This window comes from Danio rerio, chromosome 18, assembly GCF_049306965.1.
Source record: "Danio rerio strain Tuebingen ecotype United States chromosome 18, GRCz12tu, whole genome shotgun sequence".
In the NCBI taxonomy this organism is placed as follows: Eukaryota; Metazoa; Chordata; class Actinopteri; order Cypriniformes; family Danionidae; genus Danio; species Danio rerio.
Genome location: NC_133193.1, coordinates 2,312,501 through 2,324,636, shown reverse-complemented (window position 1 = coordinate 2,324,636; position 12,136 = coordinate 2,312,501). Strand labels below are relative to the sequence as shown.

Genomic DNA, 12,136 nt, shown 5'->3' with positions numbered 1-12,136 from the left:
TATATATATATATATATATATATATATATATATATATATATATATATATATATATATAAATATTTTGAGTCTATTTTTACAATTTGACACTTGTAAACCACAGCAGAAAGTTCTAACCAGCAGGCCAGTGTCATATACAGTACATATACTTAATAAATAACCCACTATAAATTTAAAGAATTAAAATGGCTGCGTTTAAAATGACATCAAAGTGCACTGCGAAGGCAGCACAATTGTAAACATGAAGATCGCTAAAACTGAACTGTAAAAATACTCCGAAAGCAAGTTACACATAAGAGAGATGTCTTTACTGCTTTTTTATTTTCAAGAATTCCAAATTTGAATGTTTTGATGTTCTAAATGAATAGGGCACAGGGGGGATAAGTGGGAATAGAACACAGCCAGGAACTATGTTTCTAACTACAGCTCCAGAACTGTAGTTGCCAGTGCTCAAGTTTGCGATGCAGTTTGCGAATGTTCGTTGAAGAGACAGATTTGGGAAACGGCAAATCAACAAACTATATTTGTAACGATGGAACCTGCGACCTTAGTTGGCTAACGATGGTTTTGGGAAACGCATCCATGGTCGGCTGAAGTGTATATTGCGCCCTCTGGTGGATTTAGAACAGGACACGCAAGAGAAATTTGAGATCATCAAAAAGCGTTGCCTCTGGTGAATTTGCAAAAACAAAAACTGCGAGCAGACGCACCTCCGGTTACGCATTTCATTGTCCCCAGAAATGTAGACCTGGGTACGTATCCACATTGAGCCTAGGTTTTAAATTAGATGATTTTTAATAATGATTTAATTTGCAAAATGTAAAACATTTGCATTATTTGAAATATATTTAATCTTTAACAACATTTGTCATAATTTCATGTCAAAAGGAGAAGCAAGATTATTTTGATCACCCCATTGGCAGATTATTTAGCTTGATTTCAGGAAAAACTCTCTTCAATTAGACTCATTATTTCTTAAATCAAGACTGAATGTATTGCTTGTCTAGAGAATTCTTCTTGATGTAAGAATGTTTAGATATTTAGACCAGAAACGAAACTCAAACTCAACGTAAGAAAAGCATTTACATATTTTTTTGTTTGCAGTGTAATAAGTCATATCCTAGCAGACAGCGCACATGTAATGCTTCAGCACGGGCTCCAGCACAGGCCTCAGTACAGGTCTTTATAGGGTTTGGAGTAATTAAACATCAAATAATCCATATAGTAGAAGTCATACGCCCGCTGGCGCTCGGACGCGTTCAGCTGCGAGAAATAATGCTGCGTGATCTGCGTGGAAGTTCTGGCCGCTTTCGGGTTCCCGTCCTTAAACGATGGATACGTCAAGCTCTCCGGCGCCTTGATTTTTCGCAAAAGAAAATTGGCGTCTTCTTCCAACGTTTCCACTTTCCCAATGAAGTCATAGCGGAGGTGACAAGGGCTACAAAGCTGATTGGTGGCTTCCCAATGGATGTCCATTCCAACAGGCCGATGGACGTCCAACAGATAGTGAATAAACTCTCGAAACGTGACACCGCTTCCCGTTTTCAGTGCCGTCTGCGATGCATTGACTCTGTATTTTGATATGATTGGTTTTCCGAAAACAGGATGGTAGTAGGAGTTAGGACTTTCGAATTTATCCCGAAACGCAGACACTAGTCGCTCCATAGGCTCGCGGACGAATAGGACTTTAGTGTACGTTTCCAAACGCTTCGTTATACCCTGCCGATCGAAACTATCCAGCCGTTTCAGATGGTTATCGTAGTGTACAGCGACGTGATTGATGTCCTGCGTTGAGTTGGCGACTCCAGCGAGCACCATCAGCACCCGCTTCCAGTTGGAGCATCCCGCTTTCGGGACTTCGCAATACAGAAGCTTATGTCTGTCCTCAACATATATACGCGATACATGATGTGGCGTTATCGTTCGGGAAATATTACTGCGGTATTTCCCGCAGACTTCACGTACGATGCGTTTGCGGGCCTCCTGAACGTCTGACAGCCGCCGTGTGTTCTTCTCTGATAATAATGACGCTGCTGCTGCTGCTGCTGATGATGATGATGATGATGAAGTGTTTGTGTGCGGCCGCAGTATGGCGCTGGTTTTTAGGAGTTTTCGGTGGCGTTTGGTGACTTGTTGAGAGTCTTGTTCTCTGGATCCAGGTGTGGCTGACAGCTGTTTTTTCGGGGAGTTTGGCAGCTGCATTGGTGAGATTGGCTCCACATCACCCTCTTCTGGCCGTTGTCGCTGAAGGCGAGCGGAAACGCTGCCCAGGATCTCACTGAACTGAGCGCACTGCTCCTTCACACAAACACAACACAAAGACAAAACATATGACATTTACATTAACTTATTTAGAATACACTTTATACAAAGCGACTTAAAAGTGAATGTAGAGAAACTCTTCAAATCAAGTTGCACTATATCAATGCTCTGATAAGTCAGAACACTCTTGAAAATGACACTACAAATCCTAAAACCAGGTTTTCCTGGTAAAAAAAGTTATTTCATTTATTTATTGAATTATTAATTTACTTTTTTATTCATTTGCTTGCTTATTTATTTATTTATTTATTTACTTGTTTGTTTGTTTGTTTGTTTGTTTGTACTGACATGACCCGGAGGAATATATGAATTCTTTTACAAAGTTTTATTACAAAGATGTACATCCACACAAACATGTTGATAACAAAACAACCTGCATCACTAATTTAAGAGTTATTTTAGTCTAATTGACTGCTGTATTTTTTTTACCCATTACAAGCTCATTTTTATAATATTTTTTAAATTTTTTAATTTAAATTTTAGTTAATATTTAGTAATTTTTTAAATATATATTTATATACACATACATTATAATATTTTTTATTTGACTTGAGTGAATTTAATCGATTTAGGTTTTTTTTAGGTTAGCTATATTTTCACTTTTTAATTAAATTATTTCATCTTTTTGACAAGAAAATATTTCATAGTTTATTTTAACCCTATTGCACAAACATGAATAAAATTTAATTAGATAAAAAAGAATATTTAAAAAAAAGTACAAAATATTTAATAAATTTAAATTAAAAAAATCTAAAAAAAATATTATAAAACTAAGCTTGTAATGGGTAAAAAAAAATACAGCAGTCAATTATACTAATAACTCTTAAATTAGCGATATATAAAAATGCTTTATTAATAACCTAAATGCAATAATTTGAAAATAAAACATTTTTATCGGTTTAATCTGCTTGTTTATTTTAGAAATAATTTAAGATGTAAATATATATATATATATATATATATATATATATATATATATATATATATATATATATATATATATATATATATATATATATATATAATGTAATAAAATAACTTTTATATATATATATATATATATATATATATATATATATATATATATATATATATATATGTATATATATTTTTTATATATTTTATATAAGTTATTTTATTACATTATATTTTTATGTAATATATTTATATAATATATACAAAATATTAACATTTTATATTCATTTGTTTATTACACTCTCAGAAAAAAGGCACACACTGATACAAATAATGTTCTATTAGGAACAGTGTTGTACCTTTGTAAAAGTTGTACCTTATGTGGTTCAGAAAAGAGCTGGAATGACACTGCTCTGCATCTTTTATGGTACAATTGAAATGAAGAAACACAATTGTTCTCATAAAAAAAAGAGATACATAAATGTTGGACAAATAAATATTACCAGAAAGGCAAAGTGATTAATGAATAATTTCCATATTAAAACATAAATCATCATTTAAAAGCACATGCTTAAAGAAGCTCATAAACATTAATGATAAAGTTCTATAAAACAAAAATATGGGTGTTGTAAACTAAACATTTAAGGCATTTTAAGAATCATTTGGTGAGCATTTTCTGATGAATACAGTTTGATTATTGATATCTGCACCTTTTGGCGTTTGCTTTCCACTACGCGCATGAGCTGCCAAAAGCATATGAGTGTTCATGCAGACATTTTAAATTGTACAACTAATCAACCATTGTGCATATCTCGTTAATACTTTTGCATAATTATATTTCTGTTTTAAAATGAAAGAAATATAATGAACTTTTCAGTGATTACAAAGGCATTGTGTGAAAACTGGAGAAAAAAATGTGTCATATTGTAGATGGGAGAACGTGTTTCTGTAACAATTCTGTGAAAAGTGGAATGTTTGACAAAAAAACACAGATCTTTTGATTTATGTTAATGTGTTTTTTTCTCTATTGTAAATGAAAAGGTACATTAATTCACGTAAACTGTCTTTTGACAAATATGATGTTGCACATTATCTCCATCTCTAGGATATCCCTATTTGCCATAGAGGTAACATTAATTATTATTATTATTTTATTATTATTATTATTATTATTGACATCTATAAATAATATAAAACTACATAAAAAAGAAACATCAAAATAATCAATAAATAAATAAATAAATAAACTGCCATGTTCAGGTAAGATTTTACAGTATAGATGGGACGTGTAATTTAAAACAATTTAACATAACAGAATGTATTAAAGGAGCATCTTCATTACAACACCGTCTAAAATGGCATAACCATTGGGGGCACGCCCGGATTGGCTAATTGGGAGGACCGGGAGAATTTTTTTCATTTTTATTGTTAAGACATATAATACTGTTAGGGTTGTTGAACATTTGAAGTTCTAAAGCAGCTGTTTTCTCAAAAAAAGACGTGATAGTGTCATTAGAAACTGAATTGGAAATGACCTTATTTTAATATAGTCAGTCGTGAACTGAGGTGGGCCGATCTAAGGCTTGAAACTCCGGGGCTGAAAAGGAGTCCCACTCCGGCCCTGATTATATCCAATGAATGTAAACAAGCTGCTGTTGTGCTTTAGTAATATAATATGTAGAATATAAATATAACATTAATACTTTTCGGAATATTTTTAACACAAATCAAGCCTCTGGGATCATTTCAAACATGTTTGATGGCACTCAGCATTCCAGTCTTGCATCACTGCAGTACCATTGTGGTCAAGCGGTCAGCATGTTGCATTATCAAGCCACCGTCCAGTGTTTGATCCTCACCAGAGATTCACTTTTTTTTATTTTTTTTTTATTGTTAAGACATATAAAACTGTAAGGTTGTTGAACATTTGAAGTTCTAAAGCAGCTGTTTTCTTGAAAAAGACTTGATAGTGTAATTAGAAACTGAATTGGAAATGACCTTATTTTAATATAGTCAGTCGTGAACTGAGGTGGGCCGGTCTAAGGCTTGAAACTCCAGGGCTGAAAAGGAGTCCCACTCCGGCCCTGATTGGGGGGTTAATAATATTAGGCTATGAAGTGTTTGCATTCACACGGCCTTTTTATCGTTGTTTAAACACACGCAAGCATGTCAAGATTGGGATAGGCTGTGGGTTATTTTCATTATTTTAATTGCACTATTATTATTTTATTATTATTAATAGTCAATTTAAGAAGCAATCTGCAACCTATTGAATCTGCAATCTGCATTCTGTTGCTTTTCCTGCAGCTCCCCGGTGTAATGTCGAATAAATTAAGTCGAATTTGAGCCACTGAATTTATAGAAGTGAATTTTTTTATCTGAAAATTGCCTGTTAAATTCTTTACATCGTATTTTTTAAAGGTATTGAATATTTTGGAAGTGAAATCTGGAAGTTGAATATGAAATATTGAATTTCAGTATGAAGATGTGTTTTGAATTGACATATTCACATCTTAAATACACAGCTGTGTTAAATTTCAGGACCTAAAATTACAAACTCTTGCAATTACAGTCATTAAAATGCAAGCAGGTGTTAATTCAATGTATTTTTTTCGGTTAGTGCAATTTGACAAGCTTTTTATTTCATTATTTCAATGCTTTTGGCATTGATTTTGTGTGTCTTACTTATCTCCGCCATGGGGTGGCGCCATTACTCAGCCTGTGCTGAAAGAGTGTGTTTCTGAACAGTGTGTGTTTCTCCTGCTCATCTGTGCTCTGCAGCTCTAATCCAATAATTGACGAGGATTTCTGCTTAATTCTCGACGTCACCTGATTTCCAGAAACACGTCGCCTGTGGCAAATATCAATTTAACTTCTCATTTGAATTCATTAAGGTGCAATAAAGTCAATGAATCGAATAATCATAAATCTGCTATTAACGAGGTGATTAGTTCATTATGGAGTCAGGGTTCATTTGATTAGAGACGGCAGGTTACAACCCAACAATCTGCCGAGTCCCCTTAGACAACACATGGGGCCAGGAGAACATTAAAAGCATGTTCAGGGGTCTTACAGTCTGCTTAAAGGGATAGTTCACACCAAAATGAGCAGGTTCATTTACTCAGCCACAGGTCATCCCAGATGCAGGTGACCCTTTTCAGTAGAAGGTTTTGAGCTGAATCTGTTATGTTTGGTGATTTATATAGGGGTGTAAATCCGAGGGTTGTGTCCCCCCCAAAAAAAATATATGTGAAAAATATATGCATATATACCTAAAATAATTGTCTAAGTAGAAAGAAAACCGCATTTATCATTTAAAATGCATTTAGAAACAGTTGAGTCCCCCCTTCCCTTCTGCGGCTGGAAGAAGGTCGCTGGTTCAATCCTCGGCTCAGTTGGCGTTTCTGTGTGGAGTTTGCATGTTCTCCCTGCGTTCGCGTGGGTTTCCTCTGGGTACTCCGGTTTCCCCCACACAGGGGGCTCTTTTTCAGCCCTAGAGTTTCAAGCCTTAGGGTGCTTTCACACCTGTGAATGGATTCAGTTGTTCTGAAACAGAGATTATAATTGTTGCATTGTTGCTCTTTGCTCTTGGAGCGGTTCGCTTTCACACTGCAAAGTTTCTAATCGGACCAAAAGAGCTAAAACAAGTCACGTGCGAGTGGCGAGGGTTTATTTTGCAGCGTCTCGCTCAGCTGTCAGGAGAGGTGGTGGTTTGGTGGTGATTGACAGGGTGCGCGCGCGACGTGTCTGAGGAGAGATGCGGTGGGGAGGGGTGAGAAGGGTGCGCGACGATGCCTATTTGATGACCGGGAGGGAGACGCGAGATTACCGGGAGATCATCACTCGTTTGTGGGCATTCGGAGACTCGCGAAACTTCCCACCATACTCATAATTCTCTCTTCATATAGCCGTACGCCTATTACATATCCATAAACACTGTGTATAACCGCGCTCGGATCGGATCGCTTTCTCACTGCAATCGAACCGCTCCAGGGTTCGTTTCAATCGAGCCGAGACCACCTCATTCAAGCGATCTCGGAGCGATTACTTTGGCACGAAACAGAGCGCGATTGCCCTGTTCACATATGCCAAACCAACTGCGCTAACTGGGCAAACGAGACACGTTCCCAAACAAAAGTGTAGGTGTGAAAGCACCCTAAGACCGGCCCACCTCAGTTCACCACTGACCATCTTAAAATAAGGTCATTTCCAATTCAGCTTCTAATTACTCTATCACGTCTTTTTTTGAGAAAACAGCTGCTTTAAATTGTTTCAAATGTTCCACAACCCTTACAGTATTATATGTCTTAACAATAAAAATGGAAAAAAAAACTTCTTAGACGAGGACCGAATCCTGGTTGGCCGCGTCATATCCTAACGTGCTAACCATAGTACCACAAGAGTTGCACGTTGAATGGAGGCTGCATCTTGCTCACGAGGCTGCGAGAAAATAGATAAAAAGAGCTGCGGTAAAATAATAAATAAGAAGGCTGTGGTCAAGTAAATAAATAAATTATATTTGAAAAGTGTGACTGCTGAGAGCAACAGATTAGGGACACTGGCCCTCGCGGCCAAAAAACGGACCGGCCCACCGGGAATTCTCCCGGTCCTCCCGATCAGCCAATCCGGGCCTGCCCCCACAGTCCAAAGACATGCGGTACAGGTGAATTGGGTAGGCTAAATTGTCTGTAGTGTATGAGTGTGTGTGTGTGTGTGTGTGTGTGTGGATGTTTCCCAGAGATGGGTTGCGGCTGGAAGGGCATCCGCTTCGTAAAAACTTGCCGGATAAGTTGGCGGTTCATTCCGCTGTGGCGACCCCGGATTAATAAAGGGAAATGAAAATGAATGATTGAATGATATTCATAACAGCTCAAATGAGATTGTTGGGAATTTGACTCCAATTATATAATAAATGCTGGTTAAATGTGATCATTTTTGTCATAGAATATATTTTCCATGCATACATTCACTTTAAAAAGTTATTTCATCAAAGATTTGTGGTTTCATCAAGTTGTATGATGACTGATCTGTAAATTCTTAACACAGAGCAAATTAGATTATTGTAAATTCACTGAATAGTAAACATTAAGAATTATTTTTAATGTGCTAAAATGAGATGTTTTTCTACATAAAAGGGACAATAATAGATCTAAATGCTCTACTGAAGAAAAAAAAAGCCACCTACATCTCGGATGTCATGTGGGTGAGTAAATGTACATTTCTGGGTGAACTATCCCTTTAATAAACACATGCAGAGATTAAACAGATGTGCAGGATCTCACCTGTCTGGACTGAGTGGTCCCTCTGAACTTCACACCTGAAACACAGACAGAAAGAGAGAGAGAAACAGATGTAAGCAAGAAGAGAATATTCAGTGTGCATAATAGTTTCAGCACACTTCATTATCACAAAAACAAAGCTCTGCGCCTAATATCACTCCTCTGACCTTTAATGTTGTTTGCATAGCTGTTGGTGAATGTAAAAGGTCAAAACAGATCCAAATGCAGATAAATGGAGTCATTGTTTAGCAAAACAAAGAAGAAAAGGGCAATCTGACCAATCAGAGGAGAGTTTGACCATAGATCATTTTTGACCAATCAGAGAAGAGTTTGACTATTTGATCGAGATATATCCGGCTGCAGGCCCGCAGAACCACACACGTTTGAGGCACACACAATCTAGGACACACAATCTAGGCAAACCGGTAACTAACTCTTTAGCATTATCGCCATCTATTGAATTTCACAAATATGGTTTCCCATTTCAGTCATTATTATTATTATATCGTAACGATCATTTTAACATCTCTGCAGTTTTTGAACTTAAATTATGTAAATAAAAATAATTGGTTAAAGAAACGTATGACTTTATTCATGTGTCCATATACACAAAGAAAACATAATAGACCGTCTAATTGTTGGATTAAGTGTAACTAGATTATTAAAGTTTGTCGAGACAAACTTTGAGGCTGGCTTGTGAAAGCCTGTTGGTAATAGTTTATTTAGTTTATACAGTTTAAAAAGTATAGATAGATAGATAGATAGATAGATAGATAGATAGATAGATAGATAGATAGATAGATATATAGATAGATAGATAGATAGATAGATAGATAGATATTAAATTTCTAGAATGTTAAAGTACTTAGCTAATCATTATTAGCATGTTGCTATAACACTACAGCATGACGATATCAATCTGGGTCTTTATAATGGCAGTCTATGGGACAGTTGCTAGGGTGCAGTATCTGGTTGTTAGGGAGTGGCTAGAATGTTAAAAGCTCATCAGTTATTTACAGTTTGGTAGTCTGAGTTAAATGAGCTCAGCCATTAGTCTGTAGGACAGTCTGATGCAGAGTTATAAGCTCTCAAAGTTTGATCCAATGTAAAGTCAATGACAGTCTTTTGAATGGAAGTCTATGGGACAGTTTCTAGGATCCCAAAAGTGGTTACTAGGGCGTGGCCAAAAATGTTAAAAGCTCATCAGGTATTGGCAGTTAGGTAGTCTGAATTAAATGAGTCCAGTTAGAAGTCTGTGTGACAGTCTGATGCAGAGTTATGAGGTCACAAAGTCTGGTCCAATGTTAAGTCAATGGGATTTTTCCGACGGTCCCGGGACGTTTTTTGGAAAACCGAAAGTCAGATCAGTTGGAAAAGATATAGCACACTGAATCAGACCAGTTTGAAGGTTTGGTGTGAGTTTGGTGGTCATAGCTCGAAAGCTCTAGGAGGAGATGCGTTTTGTTTTTTAGTCTCAGAAGAAAAATAGGATAACAGTAGTCTGGCTTGCTACACAAGCCAGCCTAATAAACTAATTCAAGCTCTTAATATTAATATACTTGGTATAAAAAGCAAACAATAATATGTCACTTTAAAATAAATTAGCCTACTATAGTTAACCATTTAAACAATATATATATATATATATATATATATATATATATATATATATATATATATATATATATATATATATATATATATATATATATATATATATATAGTTATAAACTGATTATCTTAACTGATTATAATTAAAAGTTTATATATAAACTAGTATATTTTACTAAACTGTCACTGTTAAAGGTGTTTTATATATATATATATATATATATATATATATATATGTATATGTATGTATATGTATATAAATGTATATAAATGTATATATATGTATGTGTGTATGTGTGTGTGTGTGTGTGTGTGTGTGTGTGTGTGTGTATATATATATATATATATATATATATATATATATATATATATACATATACATATATATATATATATATATATATATATATATATATATATATATATATATATATATATATATATATATATATATATATATATATATAAATATATATATATACACACACACTTATGGTTTTTTATTAATAGTTAATTTGGTCCTATTTGTTTCCTATTACTGTAGTATTAAATTACTACAGTTTTAAATGTGGGACATCATTAATTAAAAGGTTATTAGAAAATTAAGCTAATATATTAGTTTATAAACACTATTAAATCGCTTGAGTAAAATATTAATATAGTGTTATACATTTGTTACATGTAAAAAGATTTTTATTACATACAATGTATTATTGCCTATATTAACTTGCTATTATTTCCTTCATCATAAATAAATCCATTATATAAATTAAACCTGTCCAAATGAGATCATTCAGCAAGGCCAGCAAACGAGTATCTGCCATATTATTGTCAGATAATAATGACTGATCAGCTATAATGACTGATTAAAAACTGTTCACTCTATTATATTGAATAGTGATCGGAAACAATGCTCCCCATTCGGCTGTCTCAATCGCAATATTTGTGAAATAAAGTAAAGTAAACACTATTGTTTATTGTGTACAATATTCATTAACCATATATATCAAAATATATCGATGACGATGTCCAAAAAGACGTTATAACTTTAACATTCGTCGTAACCATATATGGTTTGCCTAGATTGTGTGTCCTAGATTGTGTGTGCCTAAAACGTGTGCGGTTCTGCGGGCCTGCAGCTGGATATTATTGATTTGATCAGAAATTACTGTGAGATCACAGCGGACTCAGCCAATCCTTGCAAAGTAGTACCAACTGACCAATCAGAGCAGAGTTGTGCAATCTGATCAATCATAACAGACTCAGATATCTGATCAATCAAAGATCAATTAATTTGGAAGTGACCAATAGGAGAGGTGAAATACAATCTGACCAATCAGAAGACAGTATGACTACTTGGCCATTGATCACTTTTAATATGAAATCACAATGAGATCGAAACAGACCATCTGACCAATCCTTGCAGAGTAGGATCAACTGACCAATCAGAGCAGAGTTGGACAATCTGACCAATTATGGTGAAGTTATACAATCTGGCCAATCAGAGCAGAGTGTGACTGTTTGGCCAATCATAACAGACTCAGCTATCTGATCAATCAAAGCAGTTTTGGACTAATCAATTTGGAGGTGACCAATAGGAGGGGTGCAAGACACTCTGACCAATCAGCGAACAGTATTACTACTTGAGCATTGACCGTTTTGATATGAGATCACAATGAGATCGAAACAGGCCATCTGACCAATCCTTGCAGAGTAGGATCAACTGACCAATCAGAGCAGAGTTGGACAATCTGACCAACTATAGTGAAGTTATACAATCTGGCCAATCAGAGCAGAGTGTGACTTTTTGGCCAATCATAACAGACTCAGCTATCTGATCAATCAAAGCAGATTTGGACTAATCAATTTGGATGTGACCAATCAGAGGGGTGCAAGACAATCTGACCAATCAGAGGGGTGCAAGACAATCTGACCAATCAGAGGAGAGTATGACAATTTGACCAATCAGTGCCAATCATGGCATGACTAGGAGTGTAAGTCAATTTGTC

At 35.2% G+C, this 12,136-nt stretch overlaps 1 protein-coding gene across 6 annotated transcripts in view; it reads right to left on the bottom strand.

The window, feature by feature from the left end:
• Positions 1-302: 302 nt before the first annotated feature.
• Positions 303-12,136, bottom strand: part of chst8 (carbohydrate (N-acetylgalactosamine 4-0) sulfotransferase 8) — a 265,803-nt gene continuing 253,969 nt past the window's right edge. For 4 of the 6 annotated variants that reach the window (XM_073930147.1, XM_073930146.1, XM_073930145.1 and 1 more), the window contains 2 exons: positions 8,520-8,554; positions 303-2,292 (listed from right to left, as the gene is read on the bottom strand). In XM_073930147.1, the coding sequence (XP_073786248.1) occupies positions 1,171-2,292; positions 8,520-8,554 (1,157 nt within the window). In that variant the 3' untranslated portion in view covers positions 303-1,170. Of the gene's footprint in view, positions 2,299-8,519; positions 8,555-12,136 lie in introns of all 6 variants that reach the window. The other 2 variants (XM_073930143.1, XM_073930142.1) reach the window with 1 other exon arrangement.